Below are 15,036 nucleotides of genomic sequence, written 5' to 3'. Positions count from 1 at the left end.
GTGCCGTTGCAAGGCCGTCTTTCACAAAAACTCGCACCGTGATTCACATCCGGGAGTCCGAGCAAAAAAAAAAACTGTGCTTTATCATTTACTTTTTGTTATTGAAGTTCTTTTCCTCATACCTTCACCCTCTTCTGTCGAAAAAATGTTCCATTGCGGTCACCATGTGATTTACTTCCTGTTGTGGCTTCAATATAAAAGACGAGATACAGAGAAGGAAAGTCAAACAGCATCGCCCAGTCTTGCAACTCACATTCTCCCTCAGCGATAAAGTCATGCAGTCGATCGTATGTGATTTATCTTATTTTAAAAATGTATCAATTGAAAACCATTCCTATTCTTATCATTATTACATTTCTCAAATAGGTTGCTTACCTTTTGGTTACGGTTGTGGCTACTCAAGCCAGATGGATTAGCCCTGGATATCAAATGGGTGGATATAGTGGATACTATCCAGTTGCTCCGGCCGCCCCAGTCGCTTACCACGGAGTTCCAGCTGCAGTTCCAGCAGTCGTTCCCGCATACGGTTACCCCAGCTTCACTTCCACCCAGTATCACGCTCAGGACGAGATGGGTCAGGCCAGATTCGGTTATGCTCACCCTGGACAGGCCGCCTCCAACTACCGTGATGCTATGGGCAACCAGATCGGCAGCTACGCTTACTTCAATCCCGAAGGTAAAGAGGTCCGCGTTTCCTACACCGCCGATCACCGAGGCTTCCGTGTCCTTTCCAACGACTTGCCAGTGGCTCCCGTTGCCAACCTGGTAGCACCGGTTCAAGTTCCAGAAACCGTCGAAGTGGCTCAGGCTAAGGCCGCCCATTTTGCCGCTCACGCCGAGGCTAATGCCGCCCTCGCTGCTGCCAGAGCCGCTGCTGCTGTTCCAGTTACACCTGTAGCCGCAGCAGATCCCAGTGCCGCTGCTGCTCCAGCAACTCCGGCCGTTTCAGATCCTGCTGCTCCCGCTGTGTCGGCCGACACCACCAAAACTGCATGAACTTATTGAATTTGTTTGTTGATTTTCTTCATCACTTCGATTTAGGATTTTAGGACGCTTGTTTTCATTTTGTCTTCATCACTGTACATATAAAAGTGATGTGTATAGAAGATAATCAGCCGATTGGAAATATACACATTGAAAAACTATTTTGATTACTGATTGAGTTTTTTTAAATATAACTATGGCAGTTATTTGAATAATAATGTCGAATAATTTGGATAAATGGAGTCAAGGGCGAGACACATATTTCCATTTGAAAATTTACCTTAAATTATTTGAAACGCCAACGCCTTTTATGTGCAGACTCGTAAACTAGTTTTCTTTCCTGGAAATGGAACGCGTTCATGAACATTAAAGCTATATGGCGGCTGTATAAAAACAGACATTGCAAAGTTGTAGCCCCTATAAGCTACAGTATAACTATTGAAATTCAAATTAATCTACTTATTATATACTATTTTCACATGAAGAAATGAATGATAACATTTCGTCCACAAAATTGAATTATCCTTAATTAAGTTTATTATTCTATAAAATTAAGTCAACGACACTTGAACGAGAACATTACGTAATATTAATAAAATCAAGGCTCAAGTTCACTCGAGTTCGATTTGGGTGGAGCTGGAGCCCCTTCATTATTGGGTTGTAATAAATCCCTTGAGCGTCTAACCTTCACGCATTTCACGTTTAATTGTCTTCATTTTGTTGGGTAAGCGGAGACATACCCGGAAGATTTCAGATTATTGTTTGCAACTCGACACCGATGGTTAAACGAGATATGGCACTATTAAATCTATGCAGGTACTCGGGTAATTGCAGAGTTGCACCTTAGACCTTCGATGCAAGGCCGATTCAAAGAAAAAGTCCGGCTTCCGTGTTATTCGATCACTGCGGGTGCTGTCCATAGAAACCAATTTCCATAGGGCGTGTTCCAGACTGCGCTCAACTCACACATTCTCCCGCCCGTTTTTTTGTCCAACTAAACTCATAGATTCTCTTTGTTCCTTATTTCAAGAAGTATAAAAAGGCTGGTGGCCGATCGAGTTTAGTCATCATCCATCTCTCTCAGCTCTCACAACTAAGCGAACTAAAGATGAAATCTACCGTAAGCCAATTAGATATACCTTGCAATAATTTGTTAAATGTTCTAGTTAAGAATTATTTCATGCTGTTTCAATTATAGGTGTGCTGCCTGTTGGTTCTCGCTGTTGCTGCTCAAGCCCAGCATTACTATAACAACTATGGATACGCTGGACTAGGTGCTGGCTACGGTGGATATGCTGGATACTATCCAGTTGCTCCGGCCGCTCCGGTCGCTTATCACGGAGTCCCAGCTGCTGTTCCAGCCGTCGTTCCCGCATACGGTTACCCCAGCTTCACTTCCACCCAGTATCACGCTCAGGATGAGATGGGTCAGGCCAGATTCGGTTATGCTCACCCTGGACAGGCCGCTTCCAACTATCGCGATGGTTTGGGCAACCAGATCGGCAGCTACGCTTACTTCAATCCCGAAGGTAAAGAGGTCCGCGTTTCCTACACCGCCGATCACCGAGGCTTCCGTGTCCTTTCCAACGACTTGCCAGTGGCTCCCGTTGCCAACCTGGTAGCACCGGTTCAAGTTCCAGAAACCATCGAAGTGGCTCAGGCTAAGGCCGCTCACTTGGCCGCTCACGCCGAGGCTACAGCCGCTCACGCTGCCGCCAAAGCCGCCCTTCCAGTTACACCTGTTGCAGCTGCTGCACCCACCACGACCGCCTAGATGTTAGAAAAAGACTCGATAATTAGCAATTAGTTTCTTCCTCCTTGTACAATAAGCTCATCATAATCCATTTTTTCTCGCTACAAAAAAGTCGAATGAATAAACAAAATGTTTTTCCATTAATGACGTCACATACCGCATCTTCCTATTTTGTTAGAAAACCAAATTATATTCTGTCTGCCAGTAAAATCAAGTGCAAGGTGACTGTACACAATGAATAGGTCATATAGATAAAAAAAGGTAATTTTTAAAAATTTAAAAGTTGCTTAGTAGAAAGTTGGTCACTTCTTCAACGTCTGGAGAAGCGACGATGGCGAGTTTACAAACTTTGGTTAACGTTTCCACTTGATGCATTTCGGCCAGCCCGAGGAATTGCTTGTTTTTGAAAGTCATCCTGGACGAACCCGTGTACAGGAAATACAGAAAATGTTCGACAACGTGCGCCTCGATTTCCTTGTGAAATGAAATTCGGGATTTCCCGTTCTCCTTGAGATTGCACAACAGGCCATTCAGCACGGGACTGCGAGCCGAGAGGACCATTTGATGGGCTTCCATCAACTTGTTTTGGCCGACGAATATCTCAACGTCGGTGTGGCGACAGCCTAGAGCAGCCTCCCACAGTTGCGTCATCCAAGAGACGTCCACCATCTCGTAACAATAATCGGCGATCGTGCTGACCATTTGAATATCGAACACGATCGATTGTTCGAAGAGCTGCTCGAAATTGACGTCGACTTGGGCCGCAAAGAAGAGCATTTCGGATTTCTCCAGCTGCTGTCTGGCGTTTTTGGCTTTCATTTCGATCCAGTTGGAGCAATTGATGGAATAGAGCACTTGGATGACGAATTTGCGGTGGTTGACGCAAATGAAATGAACGATCCCGTCTTTGAGATGCAGCGAAAAGAGATTCTCGTTTTGGTAATCGATGGCCAGCGGTTTTTCGGCCGATTCACGTCCTTCGAATATCCAAACCACTCGGAAAGTCGACTCGGGATGGCCATGTGTTACGTAACTATTTTTATCCGGACTGTAGAAATCAATTTTTAAAAAATAACGATTAACTTCGATTAATTTTAAGATTTCGATCTTGTACATACCTGATGATAACAGAGGCTGGCGGTTCAGTTTGATTCAGTTCGAGGTTGGAAACGAAACTAGCCATCTGCAAGACGTCGATTTTCTTGACAGCGATTAAGCACAATTCCACCAGGGTGTTGAGTTGATAGCGGATGGCCAATTTCAACAATTGTTCATTGTCCAGCACTGGATTTTTTGGTTCTCCGGTGTAGAGGAAATAGAGAAACTGCTCGAAAACGGTCGACTCCACGTCGTCGATGTTGATCTGCAGAGGGCCGTCACTTTTCATCTTCCTGGGATTTTCATCATCCAGTTCAGTGTCAAATTCGTGGGCAAACACGCTACTCCGGGCGGCCAGGATGGCTTTGTGAGCTGAAAACTTTTGACCTTTGCACACGAATTCAACGTCGACGTAGTGTTGGCTTTGCCACAGTTGTCGTTTGACCAGACGATCCGACAGCTGATAGGAATAACATCCAGGAACGCTTCCTTCCAGCCAAATGGAGAAGACGAATGTACATTTGCCAACGACCATTTCAGCGAGATCGTAGGTGAACAACTGCAGACTCTCGCCGTCGACATTGTTGTGGGTCATCTTCTGACGCGAAAGGACATAATTATTTACCGAATAGAATCCCACTTCTCGCACTCTCAGTCCGATGTTGTTGAGGTCGATGGCCACGAAGATCAACGTCGGTTTGTCGCGATTCTTCAGGCCGACGCGGAAGACTTTCTCGTCGCGGAAACAAAGCATCCGCGACGAGATGGTTTTGTGCTCGTCTATCCCAACAACTTCCAGCTGCCACCGGTAAGTCACCATCATCATGGAATTACCCAAAATGGTGGCCGGTTTCATTTCGACTTCTTCGCCGCTGGCGGAAAAATGACTATTACAAATTTCGATTAGTGATTATGTGAGAAACTATATCATTGATTGAATAAAATGGAGAATTTGGCACTTGTACCTTCCTGGAAGAAGAGAAGCCGGTCTCAAAGGCGTCGACACTTTCGTTCCACAATTCATGTTTTCTGATTGAGATTGGCAATTCATCATGTTAAATGGCGCGGTAGCAGCATTCGTGAGAGATTCAACAGGGCGTCCTATCAAAAGGAAGAACAATGTACGACTGCCTTATTTTTTATCTGGCCTTCTCCCTTTTATAAACATAAAAGAAATGAAATTTTTGCTCATGACAAGCAGACGTCACGCGGATTTAGTTTCTCTTGAAGTGGCCTACCTGTCTCCCTGCAGGGACTGTTTTGTTAAAAGAATTTTAGCAAGGAAACATTCCATTTCCTAGACAGGTAGACTATTCTATTAATACTCGAATAAGTCATAGGGTACAAACTTAATAACGTCATAGGGAAATCGTCGAACGACCGACAGCGTATAAAACATTATGTCGAAAAACAACAGTGGTATTCCCTGTTGTTCAATTTAAAGTCCTTTGGGATACTTTTTTTTTAACAAAGAAAACGTATTTATCGATAAATACCATTAATTACCATGGATACTGTTTACAATTTACATTAGTGATTCTCGGAGGGAAAATAAGTGCGAAAAATCACCTTCCACTATAGGCGTCAATTGAAATCCAAACTTACGAATCTGTTTAATATTAATTGCGTTAAAAAAATATAATTACGTCGCCAATCGTCACACAGGGTTCGTCGTACATTCCTCAAAATGAGTTGAAACCGGTAAACAAGCTCTGTCATATTTTTTATTGGGTAATAATTTTAAAAAAAATAAATAGATAATGATAAAATAAAATTCCTTGCATTTGGAGCATGGGCATTGCGCAAGGCCAAAGTTTCGTACCGGCTACCGATATATGTGTGTTGATTCATCAAATTGTGAAAGTCGACAAAGCCGACCTTGCGAGATCGAAACTTTTGTTATTCGAAATTCTAAAAGTTCCTGTGCACTGTAATAAAAACGATATCCAGACAGATTTCCACTTATAATGCTGCCAAAAAGTCCGTTTTGCTATTTACTATAATCTCTGGTGAGCAAAGTACCACGGTCATATAAAGTTTTTTGTTTTTGTTTGAATAGAATTGCGCAAGGACTTTTTATTGAATAAAATTATCTGTGCTATCATTGTGGGGTGTCACAGTCAAAATGAAACGTGTCATCTGTTCGTGACTATAGGTTCATTTCATTAAATTCAAATTTAATTTCTTTTTTTTTTTTAGCTCGGAAGTCCAAAGAGACTGGTTCTTATATAAAGAGGACGAATAAGACAAGATGAGTTTGGCAGGATGAAATCAAGCACGACAAGATTTGACCTCATACTATATAGAGCTATTCAGTCGTCTAGCCTGATACCCAAGATCTTGTTGAACGACTTTAATGCTACGACACAGGTATATTCATGCAATAACGGCATCAAGTTTTGGCGTCTAGCATTCGCCCCAATTTCCCAGTATTAAATGATGATAAAGCCTTATCAGATATCTTGCCCCAAAACTTATTTTTATTGTTCTCCAGCTCTTTTAACAATTTTGGACTTAGAGATTTGAATGAACCCCACCTTAAAAATGCTACCGCTCATTAGTTTATGTTGAAACTATATAACCTTACAGGGCAGTGTGTGGGGCTTTTATCAGTATAGGCCGCCGGGATAAGTTGGCCGCTATAATCAGCGGTCGGATATGAAGTAATACATTCCCTGGTGATTGGTGATAAGGACGTCTTGTGTCGGACATGGTCGCCTACCCCTCACACCTATGGGTGCGTAGTTTCAGTCTGGCCACAATTGTTGTTGTCCCGCCATGAATTTTTCCCGCATCACAAACTCATCCGACGTCGTGGATTATTCCGGCGACATTGTGGGTCCCTTAGAATTCAACTGTAGTCAATACGAGTTTGGCAAAGAACCGCCCAATGTCACTCAACACTTTGACGGTATTATAGTTCAAAAATTCATCTCTATTAATCGATTTAAGTTGTCATTGATTATATACAAATGGATTTCATATTTCCAGCGCTGGGAGTCGTCGGTCTCGGATTTGCTTATGGAGGGACGGCCAGTTCGGGCCTGCTCACACTTATCTTTCTGATCCAAATTTGTTCTAACGTTAGGAAATGTCCGTGGGAATGGCAACGACCGCTCAGTTGGATCAGTAAAAAAAAAAAAAAAATCCCGTCAACTTTATTATTATCCTTACTATTCTTGATGGCTAATTACTATTTGTTATTACGCATTTGTGTGATTATAGTTTCCATGCCGATGATCATTTCGTGGCTCTCACTGACGTCCTTTCTAGTCCCACGGGCCGCTAACCTGTGCGGAATCGTCAAACAATCGTATGATGCACATAACATTTCCAGAAAAGCCTTAAAAACTCAATTTTAGGTACTCAATTATTATTATTTCAGGTACATGCCGTTTATGCTGATGCATTTTCTCGATCTAGCGCTCATGATCGACGGCGATGAAGAGAAAGTCCTGGAAGTATTGATGGACAATCGAGTACCAATGTCCCTTTGCGCTGCCCCTTGCTGTTTCTTCGGCATCTGCTGCGGCAGTTCAATCGTCACCAAGTGAGTGTAGACGTAGTCACGAAATTATTATGGCCTTTGATTATGTCCATTCTAATAATGACAGGCGAGGATTTCGAGCTCTCAGAAGGAGAGTGTATCAAGCCCCGTTATGGCAGTTCCTCCTGACGATGGCCGCCGTCGTCTTGGAAATTGCTGAAATTAACCAATTCCTTCCGGAAGTAATTGAAACAATTATTCACTCAAATTATGTAACCATTTTATTATAAGTCTGGCTATCGAATTTTCCGCAGCATATTGTGACGCCTCTGTTTCAAACCTTGGCCGCCCTCAATGTTTTGATGTACATGTTGGGCAGTTGGGGTTTCAACGTCATCGTCAAAACATTTAAAGGATTAGAAAGATCAAATTGGAATCGTCGCATGGTAAGTGTCGGGTCATTTAAATTTCACCTGTCTGTATGTGATTAATTATTATGTACTCAGAAAAAAGCTCACGCTTTGACGCTCTTCATCGCCGCCATGAAGATTCAGATCTTCATTCTCGGACTGTTGGTCGATTACAGCGATTACATTCCATGTGCGCCACCGGCAGTCTCACCCACTCACATGAAACAAAGTAGGTCGATACATCGCCAACAACCGTTCGCCAATTATCTCATCTTTAACCAAATTCATTTTTTTCTCGATTTCCAGGTATGGATGCAATGTTGAGCCTGATGGAGGCTCTCATCTTCGGCATCGTCTTCGCGTTCGTTTTCCGCGTTCGCATCAGCGACATTGAACGGGCCATCAAAGGCGACGGCACCGAAAGATCGCCCAATTTCTACCTAGTCCAAAATATGCAATATCCCAGCACTCATCAAACCTACGACGCACAATCATAGCCACTAGAGACTAGACACACGTTTTGAGACTCAATTGCGCTGGACGTATCGAATTTTAAGCAGTTGGAAAATACAATAATGAATGGAAACAAAAAAATAATGACATTTTCTCGGAGACATGTCGCTTATTATATTCAAATCTTGGAAAATTATAAGGGACAGTGCGAACCGGTTTAGGCAACTTTTTTGTGTTGTCGTAGAAATCGTCTTTACCTGCTGGTTTCTGCTGTAAACAGCGCAGCGTTTGCTCTACTTTCCTGCTGGTATTGCGTGAAGAACGATTGTCCTTTCTCCCGTTTCTCTCATAACAACGTGCAGCTGAGTGGAGACGGACCTTAGTCATTCGTCGGGAAGCAAACTGTTCACTTGTTCGTGCCATAAATATAATCCAAAAGTTTCTAAATCATTTACTTTGTGGGGCTCAACCCAAAAGGTAAATTTTCTTTTCCCGGTTGTTGTCAGACACGGACAATTGAATTCATTTGAAAAAGATATCATTCATTGATAGGGTCAAAATGTATTCATCAACGGAGACTTCGACGTCGACTGAGAACAAGATGTACTACCAACATCACCAGCTGAAGAAGATGAAGCAAGGGCGGAACGAGCGCATCCGCAATTTCACGCGGCGCATCGACGCCGCCTTCATGGAAGCCTACGGATGTCGTGATTTTCCCGATCCCGATTTCAATTTATTCCGCCGCGGAGTCAAAAAGGATGTCCTGGTCAGGGGTATGCAGCGATCCGTCTGGAGGGAACTGCACTCGTCCTACCTGTTTGAACACATCACCGACGAGGAAGTGTCGTGGCACGATTTGTGCGAGGCCGCCCAGAATTCCGAATGGATTGTCGATCTGATGCGCATCGGCTCTTCCCGCTACGTCAATCCGCCGGCCGTTTCCGACAAGTTACTCCACTCGTTCAGCATCAACCGCAACGGATTCGTTCGCGTCTACACCGACGGCATCTGCCTCCAGAAAGGACATCCGGACGCTCAGGCTGGAATTGGCGTCTGGTTTGGCCGCAACCACCAACTGTGCGTATATCATTTCAAATTTTAATTCAATTTCGTATTATTTGACATTAATTGATGGTGAATTTGGTATTGCAGAAATCTGAGCGAGCCGCTAGACGACCGAGACGACACTTCGAAAAGTGCAGCAGAAGTCAGAGCTGCCATTGAGGCTATTAAAATCGCAAAGGCCTGGGGGATCGGCCGCATGGCCATCCACACCGAGTCAAAATACCTGCGCAACGTCATCGAAAATCTAATTTTTTACTGGATGGACAACGGTTGGAGGAAGACGACTGGCAATTTAATCAAACACCGGAAATTGTGGCGTGAACTCCTCTTCACCCTGGAAGAAATGGATGTCGAATGGAAATATCTCAAAGGGCCCGGAATCTACGATGATGGATCGTCTGCCGCCAAACGACTGGCTCGTGAGGGAGCCGAACGCTATTAAAACACGCTATTTGATTGCTCATTGTTTTTGTAAATCGTCACCTTATAATGAAATGATTTGCTGTTATTCTGAATTCACTGAATAAGTCATGAATTAGAAAAATATAATTTTACTTCGCTATTGCAAGTCTACATATTTTGTACCGAAATTAACACGACGGATGCTAGATGGCAGAGAAACATCACCTGCGGTGCAACCCACTCTACGCTGGTCCGATAAAGTAATCGCCAAGTAAACAGCGTCAAATGTCGATAAGGAAATGAGTGTGCTCACTTCACTGACAATCGAGTTGCCATCAGTTTGAACGTTTTGCATTTGGCGCTTCAGGTAAGTCCAGATTTCTAAATATCTATTCAATTTAGACATTTCCGTTCCACATTTTTTCCATTTTTTGTATAACGTAAAACCGGAGTTGAAAAAAGCCCGAATTTTGTTTTGAAAAAAAGTTGAACTCAAAATATGTATACCGTAACCAATGCGGAGAAAGCAAAGTATAATATAAAAGATAGATAGTAGCACACTAAGATAACACAATGATGACGTCTGGTCGAGTCTCTGTTGACTGACTCATTTTCTTTTTTAATATTCTTGATTTTTATTTTGTTTGTTTTTTAAAAAAAGAATCTCGTTCGATATCTGCTATTCCGATTCTATCAAAATACGGCGATGGCGGAAGCGGCGGAAGGAGCGGTTGGCGTTGCCCAGCTGACTGTGACAGCGGGGCCTGGCCAACAACTATCGAACCGGCTACCATCGCAGCTTGAGCAGACGCAGCGGCAGGTGGACGAGGTAGTCCAGGTGATGCGCAAGAACTTGGAAAGCATCGCAGCTCGCGAGGATCACCTCAACGAGCTGGAAATGAGGGCCGCCACGCTAGAGACGCAAGCCCAAGAATTTCACGTGCACACCGCTCAAATTCAAAGGAAAATGTGGTTTAAAGACCTCAAATGGACGATTATTGCCGTTGCAACCGTCACTACCATTATCGTCATTGTCGTCGTTACCCTTGCTGTCAAGCTGTCCGGAAATTGAAACTTTCATTGTTGTCCCAAAAATACCAACACGACGTATCTATAATTAATCAATTAAATTCTGAACTGAAATAAATTTGTATAATTCAATCAATTACGCATGATGAAATAGATTTCGACATTCGCTTCTAATCAGTTTTATGGATGACACTGCTAAGATAAAGCTTAAATTCCTGTTCTAAATTTTCAATCCTAATTTTGCAAAGTTAATTTTGATACCATAATTTATTACTGCATTGCGTAAAGTGTGACAGTAGTCAGTAGTGTTATTGAGGATTTTTATTCATTAAGGGCAGCAAGTCCGGCAACAGGTTTTTATGACAGGCAAATCCTCGCGCAACTTATCGGCGAATCTATTAAATGTGGACTTTCTCTTCGTTAACAAAGCGCATAGTGGCGCATGGTATGACGGCAACGCGCCGTGGTCTTAAACTTGTATCTCACAGGTGACTAGTTTTATTTATTCGTGCAACAGGTTTACTCCCATTAAAAGGTTTGGGTTTTCTCCGTTTTCACTTTGTGATCTCTCTTTCAATTTAGAGTTATTATCCTATTATTCACATAGGCTACATATTTAGCGTCACATATAAACAACTTGAAGTATTTTTATTGAGATATTTAATTTTTGATGCTTAATTATTATTAGAATATTAAGGTAAATGGTTAGAAAAAAAAATCCAAAATAGATTCAACTTTCCACTAAATTGGCCAGATTCTTAAGTCATAACTAAAATATCTTACCCTTTCCTCTGTAAAATTCTTTTTAAAAAATGTAGGGAACGGTACGAGAATTTTACAAACCCTTACTCTTCATTCCGGTCGGCCATTTTCCCAATTTTTAAATAACCTTGCCCGAGTTTTCATTTCTTTCGAGAGAGAGAGAGAGCGCAAAGTTCGACATTTTTTGATACACGGTGAAAGCGACCTGCGCTGCGACCCAAAGTCCATTTTCGTCACACAACAGAGAAAATGCTTTGGTGGTTGACAAACGTCAAACTGGTTTTGTTTTTCCTAGTAATTTCTCGACTTTCCCTGGCAGCCAACAAAGCGGAGCGTAACGATACGATCAAGCGCAGCTTTCACGGCGAATCACATGTGTCATCTTACGTGACCGTCACTGTACCCTATGAAAATGACGACTTAATAATTGCACGACTTGTTACCGACCAACTGGAGACGACCACAGATTCAGCCAATCCTCGTTTTGACAATCAATTTTCTTCGTCACTAGAAACGGTTTTGAATCGATGCCTCGATCGGCATTTGACACTCCAATTTTTGGGTCCATTTCTAATTTTTACCGTCCTCATCGGTCTTCTCAATGGCCCACTTTTCGGAGTAAAAGTGCTTCTCTTCTCCATACAGTTTAACATCGTTTTCCCGACGTTTGTCTGTTTCGTCACGGTATGTTGAACCGTTTTTTATCCTTTAGTATTTTGCATTTTAGTAACGATGCTTTGATCGTCAGGAATGGTTTTATCACAATCCAGATCGAGTAGGACTTCCTGAACTTTATTGAGGAAATTTACATTTTTCGAGTCATCGTATTTGTTCATGAAAATACTGTGATGCTACTTGGGTTTTTTTCCTAAATTATTAATGTTATCTGTGGTATAGAATCGTACCATTTCGGGTGGTCTTTGTCCCTCATTTAAAAATCCTTTAATCATTATTTACGTAGAGTAAATACAACGCGTAAAAGGATGCGAGGATTTGATAAGTATTCCAGAATCGTCATAGCAACAGCTTTAAAAAAACATGTATATAAATAGTTAATTTATGAACCAGAAGTTGAATCACTTGAGTGACCGGCGGGCAGTCTTGGCTAAGCGACCTTGAAACAGTGGGCTGCGGGCGTCGTCGTTCGTTTATTTCTCTCCCAAAATAATTCCAACAGACGACACGTTTTGTTTCTCCAAGTCAGTTTCTCTCTTTTCTAGCTAGCAACTGCTGCCGTGGTTTCACTCAGATCGTCTAAAGTCCTAATAAACCAAAACAACTATGGCCACCACTCAACAAGGTTCAGGTTTCATTCTTATTATGATTAAAACTCACAACTTTTTGCATTCTTTAATGTGTAAATGTAATGAAACTTTGTAATTTGTCTGAGGCAGCCAAAATATTGAGACACCCGGATGAATACGACGAAACAATCCCAAATCTTACACTAACAGAATATGTCCTTGAGAAGATGCGTGAATTCGGCAACGATATCGCTTGTGTAATTAAAATGAATTACATTGATTTTGATGTCGTAAATTTATTAATCTATCAATAGTTTTGTTGACATTTCCGTTAAGATTGATTCAGACACGAAACAATCGTTGTCGTACAATGAGATTTGCGAAAACATCTTGGCCCTAGCAGCAGGACTCCAACTGAAACTCAATCTAAAACCGGGCGAAATTGTTGCCGTTGCTTTGCCCACCTGTTTGGAGTACTCGATCACCGTCTTGGCCTTGAATTTGTGCGGAGCGACATCTACCTTGATCAATCCTGGCCAAACCATTTGTATTTTTAAAACATATTTTATTCGAGATGAAAAGCTCTCTCAACTAATTGAACTTATATTATTTAGCTGAATTGACGCACTGCGTTCAACTGACGAAACCCAAATTGTGGGTCGGAACTGACAGTTTTAGTAACAAATTTAGTCAACTGTATCCGGACGTTGCCAGCAGACCGCCCATGATTTTATTTGGATCAAAGACCAGCAACGGACTCGACTTTGCAGGATTGATAGAGTCTGGCCGTGGAAAAACTGTTCAGCCAGTGGGTGATACTCCACTAGACATGGACGCTTTTATTTTATTCTCCAGCGGGACAACAGGTGTACCTAAAGGTGTCGTCCTAACCAATCTGAACTATGTCGTGACGAGGAAACAGAGCTTGTGAGTCTTATTTATCTAGTTTCCATTTTGTGTCTCAACATCGTTAATTGTTTTGTTGTTTTTTTTTTTTCCTACAGGGAATCAACAAAAATTTCTTTTAGGGATCCTGAAGACGTCACTCTCTTCTTCATGCCGTTGTATCATGCGGCAACACTAAATGGCCTTTTTGAATGTTTTATGCGTGGTCTGCGATTTGTCCTGATGCCCAACTTCACCTTCGAACTGATGTTGCAATCAATTCAGGAATTTAAAGTGTGTAATCCGTTTTACTCTATAGGAATTAATATCTAAACAAATAGTTTCTTTCAAATGCAGATCACGTTGCTGTTCCTGGTTCCAGCCATAGCAGTGCAGCTATTGAAACATCCAGTAGAGAAACACTACGACCTTACTTCATTGAAGATGTTGAGGTCTGGAGCAGCCGCCATCAGCAAAGATACACTTGTTGCACTTGCCGAAAAGTTTGGCGTCCTTGTTCTGCAACTCTATGGTCTAACGGAAGCCACACTCTGTACCCATGGCAATACTTTCACATATAATCGTGATGGAAGTATCGGAGTCGTAGCGCCATTTTGCGAGTCCAAGGTATTATTCATTTCAATTACTTGACTGGAATTAAATAATAAATAAGAATTTTTTATTCTTAGATTGTGGATACAGAAACAGGCGAAGCGCTTGGTCCCAACCAAGAGGGTGAGATCTGCGTAAGAGGTCCAATCGTCATGAAGGGTTATATTGGTAACGAAGCTGCCACCAAAGAGACGGTGGACACCGACGGATGGTTGCATTCCGGTGACGTTGGCTATTACGACGAAGACGGTTTCTTTTTCATCACTGATCGTAAGAAGGAGCTCATCAAGTTCAAAGGACTTCAGGTATCTCCTACCGAATTGGAGAAGATCCTACTGGGCCATCCGGATATTCAGGATGCGGCAGTGGCTCCCGTTCCGGACGAAGCGGCTGGTGAGCTACCTAGAGCCTACATCATTAAGCGGCCAGGCTCGGCTGTGACGGAAAACGACATCGCCAAATTCATAGCCGGTTAGTTGTTTTATTCTCCAGATATTCTACTCGAACTTGTTTTGATATCATTTGTGTTGGTTTGGCAGACCAAGTGAGTGCGCACAAACGTCTTCGTGGTGGTGTGGTTTTTGTCGACTCCATCCCAAAGACGGCCACGGGCAAGATTATGCGACGTCAACTAAAAACCATTAAAAGCAAGTTATAGTAAAGGGTTCAACGAAATAGTCTTATCTTGTTTTCAAATTATATTTTACACTTATTGGCCATGTCTGTAGACGTTACAAAATATACTCTTTATCAGTCTTGAATAATGGACGGGGTTGTAAAGAAAACTAGATTTTGGACTGACGACTAAATAGAATAAATATTTACAGTGCCATTGAATCCATGCAATCT

General features: G+C 42.3%; 8 protein-coding genes across 11 annotated transcripts; 7 read left to right on the top strand and 1 right to left on the bottom strand.

Annotated features, from left to right (window-relative positions):
* Nucleotides 1-176: 176 nt before the first annotated feature.
* LOC124349078 (cuticle protein 7-like) lies at nt 177-1,145 on the top strand. Its single transcript, XM_046799581.1, has 2 exons — nt 177-287; nt 367-1,145. Exons 1-2 carry the CDS (start codon nt 276-278, stop codon nt 994-996), a joined length of 642 nt encoding a protein of 213 aa, XP_046655537.1. The 5' UTR covers nt 177-275; the 3' UTR covers nt 997-1,145.
* An 857-nt stretch (nt 1,146-2,002) lies between these two features.
* LOC124349086 (cuticle protein 7-like) lies at nt 2,003-2,881 on the top strand. The gene is made up of 2 exons (XM_046799592.1): nt 2,003-2,104; nt 2,183-2,881. Exons 1-2 carry the CDS (start codon nt 2,093-2,095, stop codon nt 2,756-2,758), a joined length of 588 nt encoding a protein of 195 aa, XP_046655548.1. The 5' UTR covers nt 2,003-2,092; the 3' UTR covers nt 2,759-2,881.
* Nucleotides 2,882-3,009: 128 nt separating this feature from the next.
* LOC124348934 lies at nt 3,010-4,951 on the bottom strand. The gene is made up of 3 exons (XM_046799346.1): nt 4,801-4,951; nt 3,856-4,722; nt 3,010-3,785 (listed from the first exon to the last, which is right to left on the bottom strand). The coding sequence occupies exons 1-3, from the start codon at nt 4,887-4,889 to the stop codon at nt 3,014-3,016; spliced, it is 1,728 nt and encodes a 575-aa protein (XP_046655302.1). The 5' UTR covers nt 4,890-4,951; the 3' UTR covers nt 3,010-3,013.
* Nucleotides 4,952-6,548: 1,597 nt separating this feature from the next.
* On the top strand, nt 6,549-9,818 carry LOC124349026 (organic solute transporter alpha-like protein). Its single transcript, XM_046799511.1, has 10 exons — nt 6,549-6,746; nt 6,827-6,964; nt 7,061-7,148; nt 7,221-7,385; nt 7,450-7,564; nt 7,637-7,768; nt 7,829-7,961; nt 8,039-8,662; nt 8,738-9,265; nt 9,341-9,818. Exons 1-8 carry the CDS (start codon nt 6,614-6,616, stop codon nt 8,227-8,229), a joined length of 1,095 nt encoding a protein of 364 aa, XP_046655467.1. The 5' UTR covers nt 6,549-6,613; the 3' UTR covers nt 8,230-8,662; nt 8,738-9,265; nt 9,341-9,818.
* Nucleotides 8,745-9,695, top strand: LOC124348803. The gene is made up of 2 exons (XM_046799075.1): nt 8,745-9,265; nt 9,341-9,695. Exons 1-2 carry the CDS (start codon nt 8,745-8,747, stop codon nt 9,693-9,695), a joined length of 876 nt encoding a protein of 291 aa, XP_046655031.1.
* Nucleotides 9,819-10,361: 543 nt separating the features above from the next.
* LOC124348802 (vesicle-associated membrane protein 3-like) lies at nt 10,362-10,727 on the top strand. The gene has a single exon (XM_046799074.1). It carries the CDS (start codon nt 10,362-10,364, stop codon nt 10,725-10,727), a length of 366 nt encoding a protein of 121 aa, XP_046655030.1.
* Nucleotides 10,728-11,386: 659 nt separating this feature from the next.
* LOC124349107 lies at nt 11,387-12,431 on the top strand. Its single transcript, XM_046799619.1, has 2 exons — nt 11,387-12,130; nt 12,195-12,431. Exons 1-2 carry the CDS (start codon nt 11,696-11,698, stop codon nt 12,243-12,245), a joined length of 486 nt encoding a protein of 161 aa, XP_046655575.1. The 5' UTR covers nt 11,387-11,695; the 3' UTR covers nt 12,246-12,431.
* A 98-nt stretch (nt 12,432-12,529) lies between these two features.
* LOC124348958 (4-coumarate--CoA ligase 1-like) lies at nt 12,530-14,951 on the top strand. 4 transcript variants are annotated; one of them, XM_046799378.1, is made up of 8 exons: nt 12,530-12,746; nt 12,841-12,947; nt 13,005-13,237; nt 13,305-13,617; nt 13,695-13,869; nt 13,933-14,202; nt 14,265-14,658; nt 14,727-14,951. In XM_046799378.1, exons 2-8 carry the CDS (start codon nt 12,904-12,906, stop codon nt 14,843-14,845), a joined length of 1,548 nt encoding a protein of 515 aa, XP_046655334.1. In that variant the 5' UTR covers nt 12,530-12,746; nt 12,841-12,903; the 3' UTR covers nt 14,846-14,951. The 4 variants fall into 4 exon arrangements, with proteins under 4 accessions (XP_046655334.1, XP_046655335.1, XP_046655333.1 ...); XM_046799379.1 differs by having other exon boundaries at nt 12,530-12,752; XM_046799377.1 differs by having other exon boundaries at nt 12,531-12,746; nt 13,027-13,237.
* Nucleotides 14,952-15,036: the final 85 nt, after the last annotated feature.

Source organism: Daphnia pulicaria, chromosome 7 (assembly GCF_021234035.1).
Source record: "Daphnia pulicaria isolate SC F1-1A chromosome 7, SC_F0-13Bv2, whole genome shotgun sequence".
NCBI classification, from domain to species: domain Eukaryota; kingdom Metazoa; phylum Arthropoda; class Branchiopoda; order Diplostraca; family Daphniidae; genus Daphnia; species Daphnia pulicaria.
The sequence above is the reverse complement of the archived record's forward strand: the minus strand, read 5'-3'. Positions and strand labels throughout refer to the sequence as shown.

What these genes read in the sequence shown, in the direction of transcription:
- LOC124349026 (XM_046799511.1), top strand. Translation starts at nt 6,614, where the DNA reads ATGAATTTTTCCCGCATCACAAACTCATCCGACGTCGTGGATTATTCC. An exon ending in TGTCACTCAACACTTTGACG is followed by an intron (nt 6,747 to 6,826) that starts GTATTATAGTTC and finishes TCATATTTCCAG; the next exon opens with CGCTGGGAGTCGTCGGTCTC. An exon ending in GGCAGTTCAATCGTCACCAA is followed by an intron (nt 7,386 to 7,449) that starts GTGAGTGTAGAC and finishes TAATAATGACAG; the next exon opens with GCGAGGATTTCGAGCTCTCA.
- LOC124348958 (XM_046799376.1), top strand. Translation starts at nt 12,728, where the DNA reads ATGGCCACCACTCAACAAGGTTCAG. An exon ending in TCGGCAACGATATCGCTTGT is followed by an intron (nt 12,948 to 13,026) that starts GTAATTAAAATG and finishes ATTTCCGTTAAG; the next exon opens with ATTGATTCAGACACGAAACA. An exon ending in CAATCCTGGCCAAACCATTT is followed by an intron (nt 13,238 to 13,304) that starts GTATTTTTAAAA and finishes TATATTATTTAG; the next exon opens with CTGAATTGACGCACTGCGTT.
- LOC124348802 (XM_046799074.1), top strand. Translation starts at nt 10,362, where the DNA reads ATGGCGGAAGCGGCGGAAGGAGCGGTTGGCGTTGCCCAGCTGACTGTG.
- LOC124349107 (XM_046799619.1), top strand. Translation starts at nt 11,696, where the DNA reads ATGCTTTGGTGGTTGACAAACGTCAAACTGGTTTTGTTTTTCCTAGTA. An exon ending in CGTTTGTCTGTTTCGTCACG is followed by an intron (nt 12,131 to 12,194) that starts GTATGTTGAACC and finishes TTTGATCGTCAG; the next exon opens with GAATGGTTTTATCACAATCC.
- LOC124348934 (XM_046799346.1), bottom strand. Translation starts at nt 4,889, where the DNA reads ATGATGAATTGCCAATCTCAATCAGAAAACATGAATTGTGGAACGAAA. An exon ending in GCTTCTCTTCTTCCAGGAAG is followed by an intron (nt 4,723 to 4,800) that starts GTACAAGTGCCA and finishes AATTTGTAATAG; the next exon opens with TCATTTTTCCGCCAGCGGCG. An exon ending in CCAGCCTCTGTTATCATCAG is followed by an intron (nt 3,786 to 3,855) that starts GTATGTACAAGA and finishes TGATTTCTACAG; the next exon opens with TCCGGATAAAAATAGTTACG.
- LOC124348803 (XM_046799075.1), top strand. Translation starts at nt 8,745, where the DNA reads ATGTATTCATCAACGGAGACTTCGACGTCGACTGAGAACAAGATGTAC. An exon ending in TTTGGCCGCAACCACCAACT is followed by an intron (nt 9,266 to 9,340) that starts GTGCGTATATCA and finishes TTGGTATTGCAG; the next exon opens with AAATCTGAGCGAGCCGCTAG.